The sequence below is a fragment of the Ostrinia furnacalis genome, unplaced genomic scaffold (assembly GCF_004193835.3).
Source record: "Ostrinia furnacalis isolate ACB-3 unplaced genomic scaffold, ASM419383v2 OfSCF4668, whole genome shotgun sequence".
Lineage (NCBI taxonomy): Eukaryota > Metazoa > Arthropoda > Insecta > Lepidoptera > Crambidae > Ostrinia > Ostrinia furnacalis.
This window is the reverse complement of record NW_021134907.1, coordinates 20,571-45,497: the sequence shown is the minus strand read 5'-3', so window position 1 is coordinate 45,497 and position 24,927 is coordinate 20,571. Positions and strand designations below refer to the sequence as shown.

The window sequence follows — 24,927 nt, the reverse complement described above, 5'->3', positions numbered from 1 at the left end:
GTGCTTGCCGAGGACGTCACTCAGCGTTTCATCTCCACCTTCCTCATGTCTGCGTATCCATAAATACACCGTTCGTCTCTGCATGTAGCGAATGAAGAAACATGTCATCGGCTAAATATAATCGTGACAGTATCTATTCATAAGAATGTCATTTTTGTGAAATTTACTCACATGCACCCCTAACTCGCGTGATATCTCGGCAACAGATAGCCTAATTTGAGGGTCACTACACTAATCCCTTTTTTCCCATGGTCCCTGTGATAGTCCCTGGAAGGTACTGTAGTGGCCCGCTGAAGGTCTGACGCCCGTATTCACAAACAATGCTTGCTTAAGTGAAGCAGTAAATCGTACACATAGCGTTGAATAGAGCGCGTGTGATTGGTTCATGTGTCACCCTGTGCGTCCTTGCGCACTGTGAGACCTCATAGTAATGTTTGTGAATACAGGCGTTAGTCTCGTGGTTAAGTGCGCTTCGGGCACAGAGCATGGAATCGCTTGTGGTTTCGGGGCTACTATTACTACTTATTCGAGTTAGACAAAACAATAAGAGGACAGGCGAAAAAGAAAAAACGATCTTCGTCGATGAAAAAAAATTCTTACTGGCCAGTGCTCGCAGCCAAGAAGGCGGCCGTCGCGGACGCAACAGGTACCACGGGAATTATTATACCCGTGGTCCCTGAATTTAGTATAAACCAACTAATTTAGTTCCTTCCAAATGCAATCCCTAGCTGCTCCCATAATGCGTTCGAAAAGCCATTCTTTTTGGTGTTACCCCATTAGCTTGTGACCCGTAGGTACCGACCATACAACTCGCGGTCTCGTATCAATCTTGCTTGCGCCTGTGCATGATAAAACGGTCATCCCTCTGCGATGTGCACCGGCGCTGTTCAGAACTTGGTCAGACGCTTCTGGAAGCCACCAGTCTCCCGAAAGCGTCTTAAAACTTTCGAAACCCAGGATTGGCTTATGTGGGCTGACGTGCGACAGCCCGCTGGCTGAGCCCTGCTTGCAATAGTGCAACGATTTGTGCTGCTTCTGTAGGTGTAAAATCCCAGGTAAAGTGTCAAAAGAAGCGGAGATGTGTATGGATCAACGTGTGAAAACAAAAATCCAAAAACACGTGCTTTTATAGGGGGTAAATAGGCCGGAACGCGCGACGTATCAAACAGTTGATACATGTCTTTTTCCTTACTTCTTCACATCAGCCGGGATATCTTTTAAAAAAATACTGGTGTGATTTAAATGAATTTGGTATCAATTTAAAGTTAAAAGTTTAATAAAAAAATAAAATGGTGCCACTTTTTTTACTAGCAAATTAGTACACAAGATCGCGTGGAAACAATTTCATGTGATTCCATACTTTTGCTCGCGAGTGTAGATACTTAGTTCTCACCAGTTATTGAGATTTTACGTATCAAATTATTGGGTCCGGAAAACTTGGAGTTTATGGTAAATAAACACAACAAAATTGTAAACCAATAATTTATTTGTCACAAGAATTATATCAGAATACATTGGCAGATGGTTAGAGTATTATCTTTGGTTTTACTACAACAAGCGATACATCTACTGTAAATGCAATTACTGTCGTCCCGTTTTTCCTGCCAGTGAATAACTGTAATGATTTCTACATTAGAAGTATTAATAACTAGCCTTATACAAAAATAAAAGTGAGTAAATATTAGCTAATTGATACGCCGTGTAGGCATAGAGACGCGTGTTCCGAGAGACGTCATCCTGATTGAGGCAAGTCGTTGCGAGAGCACAGTAACAAGGGTGTAGTTGACACCGTAAATCAATACTTTCAATTTCAATTGAGCGTGAAATAAGTAAGTCAGTTGTGGTGGTAAAATTTGACGTCAGGCATTTTGATAGCTCAAAAGAGTCAATCTGGCTAGTGTGAGAAGTATAGACCAAATTTTCTATTTGTTACTCATGAGATTCGGTATATGAGAGAGGCGATTGATTGGTGATGTCAACTAGCATAATAATATTTAATAGCGCTACGTAAGCCAATCAGGACAGCTTCTGTGATTGACGGAAGTCTACGGGTCGACGAAGGAGATCATGATGTAGCGGGTGCCCTTGGTGACCCGCAGCCCCTCGTGGAAGTGTGTGAGACGGCCCGGGTGCATGAGGAGCCAGCCGGGCCGCGTGTCGCGCACCGAGCAGTTGTAGCGGAGGAAGCGACAGCCGCCGCCCTCGTAGTCCACGTCTGAAACAAACAGTTGACGCTTGAAACATTAAGAGCTCGTTCTCACTTATCGGGTGTCGGGCCCGGATTTTAATCGGTTGTCGGCGCCTCTGTTCACACTTAAATCGGTTGTCGGCCCGACTTAAGCTGCTTGGTGCCATTTTCACTCTACGGGAGGCGACTGTACACGATGGACGTCGACACCTTTTCCTGAACTAGTGTGATCAATTCTTCGGGGTTGATATCTGTTTCCATTACTACGAATCACCAAACGTGCGTACAATAAAAACGCAACAACTCTGCTTGCGCTTCGATGTGCCTTCTTTCTCACTAGGTCCCGTGGAAATAGTCCCGCTGGAACTAGTGAAACCTTTTCTTCTCATTAGTTCCGTGTGATTTTTACTGGAACTAGCGGAACTGTTTCTTCTCACTAGTTCCTTTGTATTTTAACTATTAACTGGAGATGATATAACTACAATTTAAGCTATAATTTCAATATATTTACAATAATTGTGTCAACTACTGTTATAGTGATTTGAGTAAGTAACAAAAACAAATACAGAACTTCATACAAAAAAGTTATAGGTCTACCAGAATCTTATGGCAAATAAAATATCACACAAAACGTGACGTTTTAAATAAGAATTGGTGCACAAAATGTATGGGAATGTGATTGGTGCGTTTTGGTCTAATGACAGTTTAATTTTCGCACGGCAAAAAATTGATCTTTATTCTTGTACTGCACATGAGTTGTAGCTGTGGGAACGAGAGGGTGGGGATAGTCCCGTTAATCGTTGCCGTCACTTTAATCTAATCTAATTTTATCTAATTGAAGATGTCACGCTGTCGTCGCAAATGGACGATGTATATATATATATATATGTAGATGAGATAATATGTAGTAGGTACTGCTACTACTACATTATGGCTTCACTCACATCATATACACTCAATATCGCACACATAAATAATATATACACACCCATACACTCTCATAAAACACACACTCCTAGTCTCCTACACATAAAGACTTTCTTATTGGGCATATTATTGGGTTTTTTTTTGTGTTTGCGATGGCATAGGTGGCTTTTCAAACTTAAATTCAAACTTAAATTGTGTTTATTTACTTATTTTTTGTTACTAGTATAAAGTGCATTTACAACGCCATTTAACTTCAAGCCTCGTACTCCAGTCCCCAAGAGACAGGTGTTACCTAGTTTGGGGACCACTAGCAATGTTGTCTAAGTTGTTAACTTGGTTGAATAAAGGTTTTTTATTTATTTTTTTTTACTTACTCGGGGTGTTGAGGGCCAAGTTGATGGTGTAGGTGGAAGAGTCGTGGTGCGGCCGTAGCGAGGGCTGCTCGTCGGGCCGGTAGCGCACCACGAAGTTCATGATAGACACCGGAGGCTGCAAAAACAACAGTAATGAAACTTGCTTTAGTAGACTACGTTCACGGCGACAATAAGATTTAATTTTCTAACAGCCATTGCTATCGAATAACTATAATCGCAGCAACCTAATAAATCTAAACGCAGTTTTCGCAATATAAATAAGCGTCCAGTCGTGGACAGCGATCATACGATGACCTTTTCGCTCGTCGATATGACAATTGACCCGTCAAACGGTAAAAGTCACAATTTAAAAACTAAATAATCATGATCATAAACTGGCATCATAATAGTATGTATATTGTCACGAGATAAAGTTTTAGCTATAGTGTAAAGTGAAAAAATAGGATTTGCATATGGTTAACGTTTTTTTTTTATTGTTTGGTATCAGACTCGTCCAAATTGCACGAAGAAAGTCTTCAGGTATGTTAGGGCCGGCTAAATACTGCAGATGTCGTAGGAACTACGAGGGCCTGCGCTCGCCAATTTCCTCTGATTGTAAAATCTGCTTCACTTTCCTTTCGCTGGACAAGATAACCTCTTGATCAACTTGGGTTTTATCTTTTCATACTTTCCCCTACTCGGTGGCGAAGTGATTATGTCCTCAACTTCGACAGTAAATTGACGGTCAAGGTGTGAAAGTACGTAGTAATACTTTTTAATATCGTCGGTAATTCTCGCCATTGCAAACAGACTTTCGATGTGTAAAAACCATAATATTGGGGGTTTTTCTGGCCAGAACGGGGGTCATGCCGACTCGGAATGTCTCAGGTGCCAGTAACGTAAGCCCTTGCTGGGAAGTAGATCGGCATCTTCCATTGTATCTAACACCGTGGCGCGTGGTTATAATATTTGCGTCTTGATCTTCCTGAGCGCTCATCTAAAATGTTTGATCGGAGTCACCAATTGGGAGGTGGATCGTATGGAACCACCCCAAGGAAAGAAGGAGTAGAGTTCATATGCATTGCAAGACTTCAATAAAATATTTCACAATGAAAAATGTACAGAGTTCTTCTGACACCTGACGTTTTGTCGTGCGATTTCTTTTCCGCGACTGTCCGTGACGATGGTTGATAGAATGAGGTCGAGTATGAAACGATGACGATGAATGATAGGTGAGGGCACCTACCTACACGTTCTTGTCTAGCTTCAGATTTAATTTTTCTTAGAGCAGAAATTGAAGGCAGTATAGGTTCGGTAGCTGCCATTAAAGTTTAAGTTATTTCATTGTGTACTTTTATAGCAGATTTGTGGCACAACTCTTTAGCCACCGACATATGAGACAACGGGTGATTGTTGGTTGACCATGTTCTCAAGCTCACTACTCGACTAGTAAGTAACGCCCGTATTCACAAACATTACTATGAGGTCTCACAGTGCAGTCAGGACAGGGTGACATATGAACCAATCAAAGAGCTCTATTCAACGCTGTGCGTTCGATTTGCTGCTTCACGCAAGCATCGTTTGTGAATACCGGCGTAAATATCGATAGTTCGTCTTTCAATGTTCTTTCTGCGAGGAAAACTTTTTATTTTGTAACGTGTAGACATCCTAGCATCCATAGATAACTATGCAGTTTCATACAAATGAATGTATTTTAACAGTCGCCAATACACGTGTGAAATAAAACGTGGCCAAGTAGTAACTCACGTTGTGGTAATATCCAGTGAAGACCATCTCTTGCAGCGGTCGCACGTATTCCTTGAGGATTTGCAGCCAATGGCGCTCCAGGCCGACTTGGTTCATGTGGATGTCGCGCGTCGGCACCGCCTCGTAACCGCTGTCGAGGCGCTTATCCTGCGTAAAACAAAGCAAGCTTCATATCCACCATCTGTCACTAATATGAGTGAGGATGGATAGATATTTAGTATTCATCACACAAAAATTGAATTGAAACTTGACAATAATATATCACCAAATCAGTCATCAATCATAATCTTATAATTTACACTTACGTTATTAGACCCGTCGCTCCATTGTCCGTAGTTTTCCATAATCTCGATCCATTCATTGCAGAACCGTTTGGTCATCAGCGGGAACCAGTAGACATCTGGGCATGGCTAGAATAACAAAAATTACAACGGTTCAATGATGAGCTTGCAACTAAATCAATTTTATAACTTAACATGACAAAAGTTTTTCACTAAAACGTCACAAAGATACTTTGATTGGTGCTTTCAGTAATTTTGTTTCTGTTATCATCGTTAACTAACATTCTATCGTTTACTATGGTATGGCATCTGTAAAGGACAGCTGATGGGGCATGCCAGGCGGTTTAGGATGTATGAATGCTGCAGTTTTTGGATTTTTAGAGTATACTCTGCTCATAAGGTAACCCCACAAGTATCAAACCACCAGTATCAAACCACCAGTATCAAAACGACCAGTATAATTTCGTCTAGTTAATCAAATGGACCATTAGTGTCAATTTGTCCATAACATCAATTCGTCTAGCTAGGCTATATGTGTACCTACTATAGATATACTTCAAAATTAATACACTATAATAATTAGTGTAAAAAAAAATAATTATTTCTGTACCCCCAGTGAAAACGGAGTTAAGTCGAAAATGGTGATTTTTGGGAAATCGCATTTGAAGTTAAAAAAAATCCTGCTTCGTCGCTATTATAGATAACTTGGTGAAATATTTTTTAGGTGAAAGGTAATGTTAGATATAATTAGGCAGTGTGCCAGTTTGGGAAATATAGCATGTAGTTTTTTCGTAANTTTTTTTGTGTATATTAATATGAGTCATCTTATATTGTTAATCACAAATTCAATCTGAACAACTTCAATCGTGTAAAAAGTAGTAACACGAGTCGTACCTCTTGACACAATAAAAAATTGAAAGAAGCCTCCGGTACACTTTGTTAAAAGTAGACATGTATCAATATACACGAAAGAAAACTCAAAATTGGTTCACAAAGCCTTACTTGTATCATTTGGCACAAAATTATTTTCTTTTCTATACGTCGTAGAAACATACCGATTAGATACAAAAATAGCTAATTTTTCAGAGATTCACATTATGTTATAAAGTCAATTTTGATCTAAGTCGAGTTAGATCCCTTTTCACTGGGGGTACAGATTTATAATACTTACATTCTAGCGAAAGAAAAATACTCGCTTATATTTCTTCTATAAATAAAAACTGGTAATAATTATTACATATTAAGTACAAAAGCCATAGCTCCGGATTCACGAGTACACGTAGAGATCAAAGGCACACTACTGCAATGCTTACCATCAACGGCTTGTTGCCCTCCTGTAGGCTGGTGGCGTAGTCCTCGTGGAGGTAGCGCGCCTCCCACTCGATCTTGTTGTCGAACAGCTGGTACACGTCCGGGTGGGTGCGGCTGATGTCATAGCTCTCCGGGTTCACGAGGTGCCCGAAGTCCAGCTCGTTGCTGACGTGCATGAATATACCCTGGTGCGGTAATTCATAGTATTTAACGAGACAGCTCAGCATGTTTTATACCGGTCAGACACGTGTCAAGATGTAGGTATACAAATGTTTTAGAGTTTGTTAGGCCCCACACGCGAATACACTCGGCGTCCAAAAAATCACACCTCCCGTGACAATAGCTTTAAATATGCGGTGCACAAACACGGTGCTCGACTAATATTGGTGTTTTTAAAAGCCCAATAAATAAACAGAAAAACACATTTTTTTTAATAAGCGATTAACAGGGGCCGTAAATGTGTCTTGAAAAAAGCCAATTTTGCCCCTCACCTCTGGGACCAATAAGACTAATTTTTGTGGTTATAAAAGCGAATAATCGTCATCCTCTTTAACAGATATTATAGCGATTAATCCCAATTTAACAATTTTTAACCATAAAAGGTAACTGTCGCTTTAAGAAGGAACCTTCTAAAGATACATTTTGGGGTACCAACCTTTCACTTAATGCTTTAATGATATGAAGTTTAGAACTAGGCTTTCAAATGATACCAATATAGGTGGGCAGTGGGGATGCATACGTTTGAAAACGTTTGTCGCGGGAGGTGCGATTTTTTTGACGCCGTAAAATGCAATTCAATCACGAATCAAAGAAGCTAACTACTTGGTAATTGTGATTAAAATGCATCTAAATAAAATTATGACTAAAAAGTTGATACATCTATCGAACTAATTTAATCTTTGCATTAAACTATTAGATATGATGAATCTGAACATTTTAGTTGATAAAAAATGAAGCTCATTAAATGTGCTTCTAACGCTTATCAAATTTTTGTTTTCAAGTTTTGAATATTGTATTACTGTAATTTGTATTATACGCACATGTTCTCTTAGACTTGTACAAAATGCCATGTCTGGATCCACATCCTCCTTGGAGTAAGTGATAGATTTGGCTGCTGGCACCCGAAACACAGAAATCTTCACCAGGTAGCAGTTTGTGATAAATGGTACGTTCCATGTTCCTCTGAAAAACATTCATAAGTTACTATCTACGGATGTGGGTGAGCGTTACACATAACTGATTAAAAGTCAGTAGCCGATGATAACCTTTGTGGTTTTAATTTAAGAAAAACATCTGAATAAATTATTTATGTAATACAGTTCATGTACCTATTGATTTGTAGGTATTCTATGTATGTATGTCATAGGAGAATTTGCCATTTCAACTCACATTTGTCAAAAATATCGATTTCGTATTTTTTTAAATATAAAAATAGGTTTATTTTATTGTATTGCGCTGCGTTGTAATTTAACAGTCGTCGAAATGAAACAGGAAATGACGAGTGCCATACATCAGATAGGGGGAGACAAGGGCCCTCCTGCGATCACCTCTATCATTAGCCAATTGAAAGATTGGCGCGGCAGGAATCGTCGACAACACCAGTTGCACTCGGAGCCCGCACAAGACCATACCTAAGAGAGGGCTCGTGGGCCACGTGTGATCGTCAGCCGCCCGCAACACCTGCACTAATGTTGCTCCCGAGAGGCCAACTGTTCCTAGCGCTGCTGATCGCTTGCCTGCTCCTGGCCGGCCTCGTAGATGCAAGGCGCGGCCGAACAAGGAGCAGAACCAAGTCTAAGGTATCCACATCTCTATATCGAACCATTGAAGATCGTGCTACAGCAATATGTTTACTAAACCTCCATCTGTTTTAGGTGCAAATAGGCTTGCCCATTACTGGAAAATATAGAGACCCCGAATCAGATCAGTATTACAATAACAATGATGTAAGTCTGCCACTTGATTTTGTAATACATTATTATAGTACAAGTATTATTTACCTATATCTTAGACTATAAGTCGTTGCTATAGCGAATGCCGTTTGGAAGTCGGTACAATTCAAAGATTTTTAAATACTAATGCTAAAACATGTTGTCTATACTTCAGGGAGCCAAAATATTACTTGCATCTCATTTTGACCTCGAGTATGTGTTGGGGCATAAAATTGCTTTTTTATGCATCGCAAAGGGTTCTCCTCGGCCACACATTACGTGGTTTAAAGACGGAGTTGAGATATTTGCGCACCACTATTTACATGTAAGTAAACACTTTAATGTTAAAAACTTTCCATTGTCCTACTATGTTTAGGTATCGTTGGAATCTTGGCGGACAGTAATTTAATTGATGCCACCCATTTGTATCTATCTCGGCGACAACAACACCAGTTAGTTTATATACCGTTTTAATTCACTGGCTCAATGGTGTGTCCATTACATCACACACTACATAAAGGATGTTATGTTTAAGTATTGAATTCTACGAAATCGATATTATGAGAAAACTGTGATTGACTTTCTTTTTTATATACCATATCTTGTGAAACGTGAAAAGAGTTTTGTGACAGTTCGTAAAAAAAAGGATTGTAAGCAAGAATTTAATAAGAATGACAACAAATATAACCAGCATATCATATTAAAATTTACAGATCCACGAGTGGCCTATCGGAGATGACCGCGTCAAGTCCAAGATTGAAATCGATCCCGCGACTCAGATGGACGCGGGGGTGTACGAGTGCACGGCGGACAACATGTACTCTATAGATCGACGCTCATTCAAGACCGACTTCTCAATAGCATTTGATTAACACATACAACATACAATCACAGCACGTCACATTATTTATGTCAGTAAAGAGCACATGCATTAAGTAGATAACTGTTAAGTTTCATATCAAGTTTAACCGGCACTCAAATTCATTATTGCTCTAAAAATAAAGTCTATTATCCTTGAATTTTTGTTTATCAATGTTTTACTGACCCCTACATCCAGGAGCAGGAAAAAAGAATGTTAATGTATAAATAATGCAGGAAAAATAGATGACATAATGTATTTTGATTAATACATGCTAAACCTCACCTGATTACATGATATACGATGTCCATGTAATCTGCAGACCTGGCATAAAATCCAGCGGAATTTATGGCCCCCCAGAAGTTTGACCATGCTTGACCTGGCCTCACTAACATGGGTGCTATGACGTCATACCCCGACGACAGTAAATGGCGCAATGTGTTACTTTTGATCCGAGATAAACTGTCGATGGCAAACAGGTAGTCGCATACGCTGTTGATGCACCGATCTCTGTAGAGAGTGAGAGCACAATATTAGGTTCCTCCAGTGCTTCGATCATAGTATCATCACTAAACACTAAAATTTAAATGAGCCAATTTTTTACACATTCAGACAATAAACAAAATACGCCTTACATAGTAATGATAATTTCCTTATACGAAATATAGTACTTAACAAAACGCACCCTTAATAATGAATGGGCACAACTCCAAAATTCAGTTTTTTGGGAAAAGCCAAAAAACCAATCGGCGGATCGCGGTTTTTTACATAATTGGCTCTAAAATCTTTATTTTATCAGCTACAACTTTCAAATTAAGCATACTTCATCACTGGTATGTGTTATATAATTTGACATAAGACATTTTTGAAAATATTGATTATGAGTATTAAAAAAAATTGTTTAAAAAAATATTTCAAAGTTAGGCCTTTATTTTACTATTTCTGTTGTTGTGATTTTGGGTATTACTTGTACTTGTGCCCATCTAATCCTTAGGCTGAGTTGTTTTATATGTCATATTCCCTAATATTGCTCTCTAATATTTAAAAATAAGTGTATTATTCGATTTTTATATTGATTTACGCCCAATAACATTGGGGACAGTTATTGTGCGGTATAGTAGCTTATAGCCAATTCAGTATAAGAGTAGGGTGCTGAATACTAGAAAATTATTAGATATGTCGAATTAGATTAAAATAAAGACTATTAGCTATTTCTCTGAGAAAAACGACATGAAAATACTAATTTTATGCATTCAAAATATTTTTACTTAGATAGATAGCGACTTTTACCCTATAAAAAATATGCTTTTCATCAAATAAAGAAAAAACCTACAAAAACTTTTTCTGTAAGGTTTTCTGTTATGGATTTGTTCAGGATAATCACTTATTAAAGTCCAACAGCCAGTACCTTGGTATCTTTTTTCCACTATCCTGCTGTCCTGGTGGAAGGAACCGTTCTCCTTGTCCCTTACTATAATCACCCACATTATGTGGGAATCAGTTCAAATGGCTATTGTAAAAATACAATTTAATACTCAAATTGGCGTCTGTAATTTTTGAAGGATTTTAGCAACCAATTTTGAACACAAGAATATATTATCCATTCTGGTGTTCTAACATTCCCCAAAAAATATTTTACTACTAAAGCACCTTAGCCATGCTTCAGATTCAATTTGTGTTATATGGTTTACAAATACAGTATTTTATAAGAGCACGGATTTGCAGTCCATCGAAGATAGCTGCTTTTAATTTTTCCGTACTCATCATCATTTTGCTTTTGATCATTTTAGTGATTAGAAAGCTCAATACATATCTTTGGCCCTCCAAATAGAAGCCCTTTACATCTTGCTTGACTTCAGTATTGCAAAGAGTCTAGGTACACAATATTTACGACGTTATTGGACACCCAATATTTATTATTTTGTACAATTTTTATCCCAAAGTATGCTTGGTTTGTTATCACAAACTCCGTGATCTTTTTTCTTTGCTTTTGTGTACAATATTTGAAACATTTTAATAAAAACTGTTAGTGGTGTTAACACAAGATTTCATTACGAACTCATATTTTTTAAGACAAAAAGCACTTTAAGACTTAAATTTAGACAAACTGAAAATTTCAAGGTCTAATAGCTGATCAGTAAAATTGTAGTAACTTAATACGTGAAAAGATAATTTTAAAATAAATTCGATGTATCCTCAGTCCTCAGAATCTGAGTGATTAATTAGCATCAATTTATGTGACCGTAATAAATTAAAGAATATAATTATAAATTATAACACTAACATATTAAAGTAATTCACCTTTTGGCTGACTAGTGCGTTTATTCATGAAATAAACAAAGAAAAAAGCCAACCCGAGCCCCGAGCGAACGTTAATAGCCTTAACACGTAGGTATGTCTCTTATTTTATAAATCATTAGTTTATTTGTCGGGAAGTATTTCATAACCACCGCTTTATTTCTTAGCATCGCGATAAAACATTCTATAGGCTCCTAATCAACCAATAGGTATGAAAATTAATACCAAGAAGCAAATTACTTTTATAGGAGAGTTATAAATTTAACTACAAACACCCATCCATGGTCCGCCTAACTAAAGTTAAAGTTATATTTTATAATTTTCTATGATTAACGGGACTTTATCAATGTAATAAAAATGAAAATGTAACATATTATTAGAAATATATGGAATTAATTAGACTTAGCTCACTAACACTTACTTAAAAGTTTGTCACACAAAGGCACAACTCCAAATTGGACCACAGTCGCGGGGGCCGGATTCGACAAATATCGGCATGTCTCTGATTCAGCCCTTCTAGCGGGAAGATAGATGAAAGTATGGAAGGGGCACAAAATGTAGAACTCTTTAATCTGATCATTGTTTTCGATTTCTGTGAAAGCCATCTTGTAGAACTGACGAAAATATGCCTCTCTAGTACAAAAAGTAAAAAACCAAAAATTTTGAGTTGTGCCCCTATATTATTAAGGGTGCGAAAAGATCTGATAAAAGCACAGTCATGTATTATGATATTAAATTCTTACTTGGCAATGTTTCTTGCTTCAGCCTCAGAGATGAAATCGCTTGGCTTTATACGCTTAGCTGTGGCATATTCCTTCGAGTGAGCTTGGAAAAAGTCATCTACTTCAGTCTCATGATACTCTACATTATTCCTAAGCAAAAGGTGGATTTTTCCTTTTGGATAATCTATGTCAATTAGCTGTTGTAAGAAATCCTCTAAAAATGGCGTGGCCTGTTCAATGAAGACTGCCAACATCACACTAGGTAGCTCGTTATCCTAAATGAAAAACAGACAGTAGTGATCAAAAGTCCAAATGCAAGAAATAAACTGAAATTCGCATAAAATAAGAGAATTTACCTTTAGTTCAACTCTTTTCTCTTTACATAACGCACACCCCTCTTTGATGGACCATGACTTGGCCAGATAGTTACCCAGGTTATTAAGAGTCAACTTTGAAGGTCCATTTGCATGTACAATCAGGGGTCTTTCTTTGGTAGCAACATTTTCTAAATAGGGCCAATCTTCTGTTGTGTTAGTTTTTAATTGAACATCCGCTGTACATGAAATTTTTAAGATACAATATAATTGTTGTCTTACATTTTACCAATATGACAAAATATTTATAATTTCAGAACATTATACTTACACAAAGCTCCATTTAGATTTTGAAATATTGCAGAGTTGTGATCAAGAGATATTTTTAGCTTTTGTCTCAATTCTTTGTTCAAGTAAATTTTGGTATAATATAATTGATCATCATCTTTGTCCTTAATTGGCTTATGACTTACAATTTCAAACAATTCAGAAAGGTATCCTGAAAACAAAAGGGTGAAAATAATAATTGTTTTATTACTATCTCCAAAGGCTTTGTTAAAACAATATTTTTCTTGACATCAAATGTCATTTCATAAGACAATGGGCAGTTTTTAAATATTATTATAGTAGGTACTGTTATTGTTAGAGACCATTATGCAAAGTTCAAACATTTTTCATGCTATGCTAAAAAGTTGAATGTTTAATTAATACTTACCTATGATTCCGCCAGAATTTAAATATGGATTTGCTACTTCAGTCTTGGGATACTGCGCGGCTAATTTACTGTCTGGCCAACAAAACTGTTCAGCCGAGAACAGTACACGAGTATCAGTGAATGATTTGAACTTCTTCACAATGTCTTCTAATGATGCAATGAACATGACATCATAGCTAAAACAGAAATTAATACAATGTCCACAATATTACATATTGATAATTAAGTTTAAATTAGATTGATCTCTTCCTAATAATAGTGAAAATATACATTAAAAAAAATTTAAAGATTTTACAGAGGATGCATTATGCCCTTACTTACAACAAGATCATATTACATTGAATTACTATGCTGTTAAATGAGATGTCAATCAAACACATTAAAACAGAATAATACCTGTCGGTGAACAGAATGATTTTATTTTTATTTTCCAACTTCATCAATTCTGACAATTTCTCCTTGAGAAGATTTATCTTCTGGCCACCTCCAGCATAATTCATATCACCACCAGACCATTCTTTGCCTTTTCCCAACACCTCAACGTCAATTCCATAAACTTTGGCAGATCTTAGAAACCGCTGCAGTCCATGGTTATCGTCAGTGGCAACAGTAATAACTTTAATATCTTCTGTAAAGAAAAAAAATTACAATCACTATGTTACTCATCTTAAGGTAAGCTTAAAATTAATACTTATCACTACCTATAAGACCTACAATGTTAGGGCTTAGCAATATTATAGTTATTTTAAGTACATCATCATACTAAATGAAAACTTAATAGTTATAAAAGAAATTCGCCAGCTTTTTACATAGGTAGTTTAAAAGAAATATTACATTCAAACTTACCAACGGCTATACTGTGTGAGACAAATAAAAATAGTAAAGTGATTAATTGTAAAAGCTTTCCAGATTGATCCATGATGTACGCGGTTCAATGGACTTTCGTACACTGGCACATAAATTATGTGCTGTTTAATACAACGCTCGGCTAAAGAAAGACTCGTTTATTGCCCGAGCCTGCTCCAGATACGCGTTCTCACTTCCTAAGCGATAAGTTTTCAGAGTAATAATACTGCGTCCCACCACTCCCTACCCGGGCCGCCCTGTGATAAAGCTAGACGCTTCCTCTAAATACTGGATCTCGACTGCGCTACTTCAAATAATGAGATCACCTCGGATGCACATATGGTTTTACATTTCATTGATGATACTTCTAATGATCACACAAAAGCACATATTCAGTGTGTTCACACTAATGCAGACCGGCAATACACTGACGGGCTGGCTGGACAATGCCCAATGCCTTAGTTAGCGACGAGCGTATCACAATCACAACCACAACATCAATGAAACATAAACAGCTGAAACGTCAGATGTCAAAATTATAATAGTGATGTTCGTCGTTGATGACACATCGCTTAATCGAATAATCGATTGCATGCATCATCATCACATTGTATCGGATCTTTATATCAAACAATATGTTTTTAAATACAATAAGTATTAACATTGTTAATAGCACATAATTATTAGGTATATTGAAATGATTTTGGCGATTTCATACTTTATGCAATTTTCTATTAAAATGGTTCAAAAATATGATTGATTGATCCGTTTTGGATAAAACGGAATGGTGAAAATGTAACGTATTTTTTTTATTCATCGCAATATGAGCTTTTGCTTACATCGCAATAAGTACAATCGATTAGATATATTATTACTTAATCGGTCCATTATTAATAATTTCCAATTTTAATATCGAAACATTTCAAACAAAATCTTTGAACATCTCTAAGATAAAAATATGATGCAATGAATGTCCAATTCATAACTAAATTAAAAATTAGCCAACCATGAGTCGAATTGGCGCAAGAAACTCAAGTCTTTGAAGGCCTTTAAAAACGACTGGACTTGGTTTTGGAGCCTCACGCACGACTAGACTAGTCTTTTAACTCTCAAGTCCTGAAGTCAAAAAACTAAAACTCAAGACTAATTTTTTGAGTCGAAGTATAGTCCAGTAGAATTAGCTTTTAAATCGGAAATAATTCCTACAAAAGATTTTATTGCTTTAATGGCTTCATTGGTTGCCCTTTAAGACTCTCCTAGGTTTTCGACTTCGACGGAGTTGTGCTTAAGTGGTGGGGGCCCCCGAAAGGGGCGCTTTTTCGGTTTTCCGATTATATCGCGTAAAGGACTTACCCTATCGAAAAGTGGTCTTCCTGACGGTTGAAGGGCATTTAATCCTGCATTAAATAAGACCAAATTCATATTTTTTGGACAAACCGTTCTCGTGCAAATGTTCGGCAAAGTAGAAAATATGTGTATAATTAATGACCCTCTCCACGTCCAATAGCTCGTCACCCGTATGCTCCCAAGCCTTGTAAAGGGTCGCCTTAACCAGCGTATCCCTGTCTAGGCTCACGAGTTGGATTCGCTTATCCTTGTTCGTTCCAGCCGTTCCTTAACTGCGGTTGCTGCACCTCTTCCTGGCACTCTCCTGAACGACTCTGTGTTACCTACTGTGGCTGCCCCTCTTCCTTGTACCCTCCTGTACGATTGCATTGCTTAGCCATATGCTTGGTCTAAGGTTCGACGCCACAAAATCAACTTCGTACGCGTGAAAATAGTTTAAATACTATTTTCCGTGCTTGCAACATTTTTCTTTACTGCTTCGCCTCTATTAGTCGTAGAGTGATTGTATATATCCTATAGCCTTCTTCAATTTATGAGCTATTCAACACAAAAATAATTATTTCAATCAAACTAGTAATTCTTGAGATTAGCGCGTTCAAACAAACAAACAAAAAACTCTTCAGCGTTTTAATATGAACTTGTTGTTGTTGATTTTTGGCGTCGAACCTTAGACCAGGCATACGGCTAGGCAACGTAGTCGTGCAGGAGGATACAAAGAAGAGGAGCAGCCACAGTAGGTAACACAGAGTCGTTCAGGTGAGTGCCAGGAAGAGGTGCAGCAACCGCAGTTAAGGAACGGCTGGGACGAACAAGGATAGGCGCATCCAGCTCGTAAGCCTTGATAGGGTTACAATGGTTGAGGCGCTCCTTTTCAAGACTTGGAAGCCTGTGGGTAACGAGCCATTGGACGTGGAGAGGGTAATTAATTATACACATATTTTCTACTTTGCCGAACATTTGCACGAGAACGGTTTGTTCAAAACATATGAATTTGGTCTTATTTAATGCAGGATTAAATGCCCTTCAACCGTCAGGAAGACCACTTTTCGATAGGGTAAGTCCTTTACGCGGTATAACCGGAAAACCGAAAAAGCGCCCCTTTCCGGGGCCCCCACCACTTAAGCACAACTCCGTCGAAGTCGAAAACCTAGGAGAGTCTTAATGGGCAACCAATGAAGCCGTTAAAGCAAGTAAATCTTTTGTTTGAATTATTTCCGATTTAATCAATTTTTGTGTTTAATTCTACTGGCCTAGTAGTTTAACCTCAGATAAATGGCTTACGAGGGGCGGCTGAAAAGTTTTGAGCCTAAGTATCTTCAAGTGTTATTATTGGCTCGCGCTAAATTTAATTAATTAGCCAATAACCTCCTTAGTATATGTGTTATAGTCAAACCTCGAAGTTCCGGCACTCCTAGGTTTGACTAGTCAATCCTCAGGTCTGACTAGAAGTCTTAGTCAAAGCCCAAACATTTCGGTCTTTGACTAAAGAATGTTAGTCAAACCTAGGAGTAACCAATTTGGTTAAGCAAACGTCGAAACTCAATTTAATGAAATCAGGGTTTGACTAGTCGAAACTCAATAGACTTTAAACTAAACTATACTTCACTCAGATCTCGAACTTATTGCATAGGCGTTACGGTCGGTTTCTCATTAGGTGAAGCTACGAGTAACTAAACTTATTTACTGCGGTTGTACCTATGTCAGTGTTTCTGGACCGATCTTGAAATTACTAATTTTTAGGGTTCTGTTACCTTAAAGAATAAATATTTAAAACGGGACCCTATTACTATGACTTCGCTAAATGTTGTCTGTTACCAGACTCGTATCTCATGAATCATTCTCAAAATATTTATTTTTCTATTCACTTTAAAAATAAATAAATAATTCAGCAATCGTGACTTTTGTTGCAATTTTCTGCTTGATATTAAAATGTAAACAGATGAACCCTTGAAATATTCACATAATATTTAGTTGCATAAGTATCTACTTTAAAAATAGGTAAATCACAAAATTAAAATTTTAAAAAAATTAAGGGGGGGCTCCCATACAACAACAGAGTCACACGGAACTCTTCGTGAGCGAATCCGACTCGCACTTGGCTGGTTTTCTATTTGCCGTCTACTTTTGATCGAGTTTGCCAGTCGTTTCTCGGATTCACTAGGCAAAGCCCGAAACAGATTATTTTAGTTTCGGCGTTTGACTGAACAGTTTAGGCACTTCTAGGTTTGACTTAGTCAAAGGCCGAAATAAGAATTCACTTCGGGGTTTGCCTGAAGGCCTTGGTCAAACCTAGGATAGACCAGTCATTCCGCGAAGAGACTGCATATCGACCTTTGACTATGACATATGTACAAAGTGTCATTTCATTAGCGTCATCACGCTTTTAGTAATTAATTCTTCTCATCATCCGCGCAATGTACGAAATTGAAGTACACAGTTGTCATAAAATTCATCAAAAAGAGGAACAAAAAGCTGACGGTAACATTTGAGGAGATGTCTACAGTTTATGGGGAGTCTAGGCCTTCATTTGCTATCATGGAAGATTGGATCCGATAGTTCAAGCATGGCAGGGAGTCGCTAAAAGAGGACCGCAAGTCAGGGCGGCCAGATTTCGCCATTAACGAGTAAAATAATGAAAATTTAAAGAATCTTGCTTCTTAGAGATCAGCGAATTAAGCTGTGACAGATAGCTGAAGCCATAGGCAGTAGCAAGGAACGTATCGGCGATATTTTTCATACTCATTTGCACATGGAAAAGGAGTGCACGCGATGGGTGCCAAAAATGCTCACGCCGCTCGACAACTAGCGTCGAGTCACAACTTCGCAGGAGTTTTAGGCCATCTTTGGCCATAATCCTAACAATTTTTTTTCTCACATTGTTACTATTTATAAATAATAGATCCGGCAGTACGATCTAGAGTCAAAATTAAGAGTCAATGCAATGGATTCAAAAGGGAAAACGCCGCCGCGGAAATTCAAAGTGGAGCGATCGACACCCAAGCTCATATCCACTATTTTTGGGATTGTGGAGGAATTTTATTCATTGACTACCTACTTAAAAAAACTACAATAAACGGGGATTATTATGCTGTACTGTTGATAAGAGTGCGTCAAGTGGTTGTTGAAGTATTAAGAGGCATACTGGCGAAAGGAAATCTGTTATTGCAAGACAATTCGCGCACACCGCGCAAGTTGCAAGGCTTGCCCCGGGTAAAACTGGATTTCAAGAAATTAATCACCCACCACAAAGTTTAGTCCGAATCCTTAGCTATTTTGTCTAATTCTCAAATTGGAAAAAAGAGCTCCAGAAACGAAGATTTTTAAGTGACAAAGAAATAAAGGCGGCGTTAAAGGCTCATTTCGAAGGTAAAGATTGCGAATTTTTTTTTCAGTGGGTTAAAAGCTCTTTTACACAAATGTAAGAAGTCCGTTGTAGTAGAGGGAGATTAAATAGAAAAACGTATTTTTCATACTTTTCTATCGGCATTTTTAATACCCTAGGCTCAAAACTTTTCAGCCGCCCCTCGTATACGGCTAAAATTACTCGCGCCTTAGTCGCTACTCTAGAGTCTAGAGTCGCGAATCTCATAAGTCAATTAAACAGAAAAACAAAAATAAATAAATAAATTAAGGAACAGATTAGGAAATCAAAGCATGGTGGCATGGGCATCAATGTGCCTATCGTCGCGTCGTGGATGAACGTCGTTTAATATACTTTTAAAAATATTTAACATAAACAACTACATAATTATGTAAAAGTTACAAGAACAAAAGCCTGATTATTAACTTTATTGTTTTAATTATTTACATTTTCGCATTTGGACCCAAGAGCTTGTATAAGCTGTATTGAATAATGAAAGACGACTCAGGCGCGAGTTCTTTAGTAACAGCTCGAGTCGTTTAAGTCCTATACTATAACGACTGAGTCTAATTATTACTAAAGATTTGCCCACTGAAATCGTATTAAATTAAGTAGAGTGCTTTTGTAAGGGCTTATAATAAGTAAGAGTAGGCGCACACCGTTGATTTTTAGTTGGCCGATAGTTGTGCCCGATTTTAAACTGTAATGAAGAATCGGCCAAATCGAATCGGCGTAGTGTGCGCACTCCCATACATGCCCATACTAATCAACTGCCCGACTAAACTATCGGCCGACGAAAAATCAACGGTGTGCGCCTACTCTAAGACTTGAGTTTCTTGCATCACTAGCAAAATTTTAAGTAGGTAAACAGCTCTCCTATCTCTCCTCTGTGCGAATGCGTTAGGGGAGATTCATCACACGAAGAAGCGACCCGTGTAGAATAGGTAGGTACCTAGAGAAGGTACTAATCTTCTAGATGCTTACGGGTTATCAAACAAGAGCATCGGACAACAAACACATTTCTAGGCACTAAAGCCCCAGAAGCTAAAAATATGAACGTGGGAGAGAATGGTTCGCACTGTAATGCTCACTCAACATAATGTTATAAAAGAAGAACTGCTGAACACGAGCCGTGTTCGATGAATGAATAAGAAGTCAACCAATCATTAGCCAAGTAATAAATGCTTCAAGCGAACCTCATGCCATGAAACTGCTAAAACCATTTTATTTTGTCATTGGTCTAGCACAACACAATCATATCATTCCATAGAAATTGACGCAGAACACCTGCTCAGTAGAAAGAATCAAATCATTTTGAGGAAATCGCAACCTCTCGCTAATTTATTTTGGAATCGTTCGAACAAAGAGTATCTGACTGTATTCGCTCGCTTCGCACAATGTCGCTCCTTGAGAAGATCACCCAAAGATTCCAAGCAGTATTCCTCGTTGTGATAATCTCCCGAATTATCTGCCAATTTCCTTCTGGAATTCGGCTTAAATTCCCAAGTAGCAAAATTAATAATAAAGCATGTAACCTCCCTCTTCCTTTCACCATTTGCCTATTCTGATTGTGGCACCGTCCCACCTCAGACTAGGGAATAAAAAAAACTATGGCCTGGCGCATGTTGCTTTCACTGGAAAAAACTGCACAGTCACAGGTTGTTTTTTGCTCTATTCACGTTCCTCGTTTTGAGATGTGGACTGGTTTAGTTAAGTACGTGCAGAAATAGTTCCAGCAATGGATATTTTTCGGAAGACATTACTTACTTACTTAGCAGATTTGGGAACAGAGAATCCAAATACCGATGAATGTTTTGTTATCAATTATAATAATAAATAATGAAAAACTTAGCTGATGTAAATCATCATGTTCTTTACAACCTTGCCAATCAGAATTATAACAGCATTTAACTATTGCGGACAAAATACATTCGAGTGCTTGTGGAGAAAAGTACACCATCAAAATGTCATTAATATTTCACCAACGGATTATTTACGGTTGGAAAAATGTTAATGGAAAATTAGAGATGGTCCGTCGGCAATCAATTATCAATTAACCAAAGTTAGCGTCCTACATTCAGTAATAGATGGCAATAAAATCAACCATGGCCAATGAAACAGAACTAACTGATTGGCAGGAAAAAATATACCCACTGAATTTACAAGTACATGCATTGCCACCATTGTTCAATTAAAAGCGCCCGCCCTTTAATAACAAAAAAGAATACTCGTATGTCTTGATCGTTGACACATAAACACATTTTTTTTCAGTTTTTAACTAAGTTTTTCAAACAAAACGCCGGTCTATAATTGTTCCATGTTCTCCAACATAATCAAGCCAGCTTAGATTAATTAATCTAAGCAAGCCAGTAATTAACTATATAGCAATTTTCTTAAACAAAACTCTACAGAAGTTAGAGAGTTTGGTCACTTTGGAGGACAATTTCTCCGAACATTTTATTCCAACGCAGCTTAAAATACAATTTTCCTTTGCGGTTCTACACATTAACGTCTGGCTGAAAACGTCTCATTTGAAAGAGTCCCTAATTTAGAATAAAATAATATTATTTTGAATCATTACAATACTTTGTAATTGCGGAACAATAAAGTCATGAGAAAATAGCTTTTTGGCAACAAGACCTACCTATTTACCAACACATTTCCAATGGAAATGGAAATTTTCCAATAAGTAGTCATGTGAGTCGCAAAGCAAATCGCGTCAGCGTTATTGTATAATTTTTGTGCTTACCCTTTTGGTACACGTTGGTTGGTTCACAACCCCCGGACTCTTCTTTGGTACAAAATTCTTGAGTCGACGTGCCCGTGTGAACAGCTATTAACATAGCCACAACCCAACAACAACATTTTAATGGAAAACACCGGTGTCCCAAAATAGGCATGTTTTCCCTAAAGCTTCTGAACTACGACTGCTATTGCTAGACCGACAGAAGCAATCAAATTGATTATAACGGAAAATGTGAGAGCCATTCTTTAGCTATCGAGTCGAAAAAAAAAACGTACCGTGAAATGAAAGTGTCGGTCAAAATTGGAAATTCTTTTCGCCTGTATTTGGCAGCCAGTAGGTATCTAACTGTATATTGTCAATCTCATTTAAATCAAGCCAAGCTTTGTTGCAGATTTAAGCGATTTATTTACCTTGGCGAGAAGACTAATGCAGAACTCTACATGCAAATGTGACTTTTCCAGTGTGAATGAGAATCCTAATTAAGTACCTGACCTAGTTTTATGAATTAAGGACTAAATAAATTAAAGCTTTTGATTTTATTAAAAATATATTAATACGTAAAATAAATAAAAATGCGTATTTTTTCCGGAATGTTTTGTTTTCTGTGATAAAATACAATATTTATCTCAGAAAAAATTAAATATTCCTGAAAAACGTGCATTACCAGGTACAAATACAGAGTTTCCCTGTGTATTTATTGGTAATGAGGCATTCCAGCTATTGCCAAATTTTATGAAGCCTAATAGATCTGCACTGACAAATGAAAAACGAATTTTTAAGTATAGACTTTCTCGAGCACGTAGAATTATTGAAAATGCTTTTGGGATTTTAGCTCAGAATTTTATTTTGAATTTTATTTTAAAATTTTATGGTTCAAAATATAAAAAAAAAAATTGCACCCAACAAAGCTCGAAAGATAGTAATGGCTTGTTGCATCTTCACAACTATTTGACAAAAACTAGATTTTATATTCAAAGGGGTGACGTAGATTATTAAAACACAGTTACTGGCACATTTGAACAAGGTTCATGGAGACAAGGAACACAAGAGTTAACAGATCTACAAAGACAGAGGTAATTCAGCAATAGAAGCAAAACAAACCAGAAATGATTTCTGCGAGTATTACCATTACAACAAGGCCATTTTTCGAAAGGGGAAATAACCAGTGGCGGCGTAGCATGACTATTCTTTATGATAGTATCATAAATAACCGTTAATTTGAAACATTGAACCGGAAAAATAGAAAAATTCAAGATATCCAGATCGATAAAAAATACAATAAACTTTTAAACAACTTGAAAAATGGGAGCATCGGAAAATATTTTTAAAAAGAATTATTTACTTCCGCCTTAAATTTAAAACAAAGTTGAAAACATGTTTAAAAATAAAAATTTTGAAGAAAAAAATTTTTTTTTGTTACCTACCTAGAAGGAAATATTATTGAGTTCAAAATGTTATGTTAATAAATTATTTTTATAAGTTCCCCTATACCGTCTTTTGTTTCTAAGATCTTCAGTACGTTTTTTTTTTAAGTTACATTTTGCAAAATCGGCAAATTACTGAAATGGACGCTCAGAAAAAGAGGCATTCAAGGAAAGGGAAATACAGGGCAAATATCATTCGCGGAATGTGACTTTCGGCACGGAATACATAATAGGTAAGTACTTTCAGGCAATAATAGGGCGTTCGGAGAAATACTGAGTTGGCATATACCGGTAATAGGACGTATAGTGCCAGAAGGAAGGAAGACCAATACAATTAGGTACCCATGTTCTAAATACATCAAAAAGTACGACTGAAACAGAATTTTAAATACAACAGCAAACTCAACTATTGCTACTACGCATCTAAAATATTGAATAACACCGACACAAATCAATCAAAAATTGTATCAGAATCACTTGGAATTCTAAACATCAGTATGCCAATTGTTGGTGATTGATTATACATTGGAAATAATTTGAATAACTTCACCGAAGAAGAGACACACTTGAAAGAATTCGATATCATAACCGAATTTGAATTTTTATCTAAATCACGAAGAAAACAGAATAAGAAAAATACTACCGCTTGTACAATAAACAGAATAAAGTGCGAAAACTGTGATCAGGACCAGTATAGTCCTAGTCTAGCGATACTGAAATTAATGAACTAATAATGTTGGATGTGATAAATATGAAAAATCAAAGTTCTTTGCTTTTTTATTTCATGTTTATAACAACTTATTGAAAAACTGCTTACTTAGTAGAATAAGAAAAAGATGCGTAAGGCCAATTTCATGAGTAGGTACCCAGAGAAAAAATAAAACTGGGAAAAAGACAATTTTACTATTGGAAAATGTTTGATGCCGAATTTTTGAGGTAAGAATAGAAATAAAATTTCGCTAGGCAAACGGACACGAAAAAAATACTGCATAACAATGTTTAAAAAGTACAATAAGCGTTTAGTGAAAGTAGGTAGGTACTTTTTAGTGGACCATTGGTTTTGCTTGGCTGGGCTTTTCTTCTTGGAAACGTGTTCCTACATTAAGATGGTCTGTAGATTATGATCTAAAAATTTAAGCATTCTCTAAAGACGCTGCTAAGCATTCGTGTGTTCACAATTGCAAAAATTTCACAAATGTAGACTATGATGCCCTCTAAAAACTTAGTCCGACAGCTAAATCTGATCAATAGTATCGGTCTCGGACAAACAGAACCCGTTAGGAAAACATTTTTATTACAGCCAGTAATGACGAAAGGTTATCAAACCTTCTTAGACGTACTTACCCTAGGGTCAAAAGGGCCATTGTGGCAGGATGCTTTTTTTACTTTATATGCCTGTATAGATCACGCTACTCGTACCCATCAAGACAGTTAGAAAAGTGTTCCGCCTTGCATCAGCCAGCGTTGATTTCAGATGTTCAGAAGGAATGGCTGGCCCGGAAAGGATATAAGATGCCGAGCACTCCATTGTCCGACC

At 37.2% G+C, this 24,927-nt stretch overlaps 2 protein-coding genes across 3 annotated transcripts; one reads left to right on the top strand and one right to left on the bottom strand.

Moving 5' to 3' along the window:
* Nucleotides 1–1,468: 1,468 nt before the first annotated feature.
* On the bottom strand, nucleotides 1,469–22,147 carry Plod (procollagen lysyl hydroxylase). 2 transcript variants are annotated; one of them, XM_028314334.1, is made up of 13 exons: nucleotides 21,970–22,147; nucleotides 14,063–14,294; nucleotides 13,667–13,842; nucleotides 13,283–13,450; nucleotides 12,994–13,190; nucleotides 12,659–12,912; nucleotides 9,903–10,127; nucleotides 7,868–8,009; nucleotides 6,830–7,012; nucleotides 5,541–5,645; nucleotides 5,236–5,382; nucleotides 3,490–3,604; nucleotides 1,469–2,215 (listed from the first exon to the last, which is right to left on the bottom strand). In XM_028314334.1, the coding sequence occupies exons 1-13, from the start codon at nucleotides 22,118–22,120 to the stop codon at nucleotides 2,046–2,048; spliced, it is 2,265 nt and encodes a 754-aa protein (XP_028170135.1). In that variant the 5' UTR covers nucleotides 22,121–22,147; the 3' UTR covers nucleotides 1,469–2,045. The 2 variants fall into 2 exon arrangements, with proteins under 2 accessions (XP_028170135.1, XP_028170136.1); XM_028314335.1 differs by lacking the exon at nucleotides 21,970–22,147 and adding an exon at nucleotides 14,513–15,029 and having other exon boundaries at nucleotides 1,544–2,215.
* LOC114359823 (immunoglobulin domain-containing protein oig-4) lies at nucleotides 8,023–9,873 on the top strand. The gene is made up of 4 exons (XM_028314336.1): nucleotides 8,023–8,626; nucleotides 8,702–8,773; nucleotides 8,934–9,083; nucleotides 9,472–9,873. The coding sequence occupies exons 1-4, from the start codon at nucleotides 8,516–8,518 to the stop codon at nucleotides 9,628–9,630; spliced, it is 492 nt and encodes a 163-aa protein (XP_028170137.1). The 5' UTR covers nucleotides 8,023–8,515; the 3' UTR covers nucleotides 9,631–9,873.
* Nucleotides 22,148–24,927: the final 2,780 nt, after the last annotated feature.

Excerpts from the sequence above, each read along its gene's own strand:
- Plod (XM_028314334.1), bottom strand. The coding sequence starts at position 22,120 with ATGCCTATTTTGGGACACCGGTGTTTTCCATTAAAATGTTGTTGTTGG. Across the intron at positions 13,191-13,282 it reads AAATCTAAATGGAGCTTTGT|CGGATGTTCAATTAAAAACT; the intron begins GTAAGTATAATG and ends TTTCATGTACAG. Across the intron at positions 5,646-6,829 it reads AGGGCAACAAGCCGTTGATG|CCATGCCCAGATGTCTACTG; the intron begins GTAAGCATTGCA and ends TTGTTATTCTAG.
- LOC114359823 (XM_028314336.1), top strand. The coding sequence starts at position 8,516 with ATGTTGCTCCCGAGAGGCCAACTGTTCCTAGCGCTGCTGATCGCTTGC. Across the intron at positions 8,627-8,701 it reads GGAGCAGAACCAAGTCTAAG|GTGCAAATAGGCTTGCCCAT; the intron begins GTATCCACATCT and ends CATCTGTTTTAG. Across the intron at positions 8,774-8,933 it reads AGTATTACAATAACAATGAT|GGAGCCAAAATATTACTTGC; the intron begins GTAAGTCTGCCA and ends TCTATACTTCAG.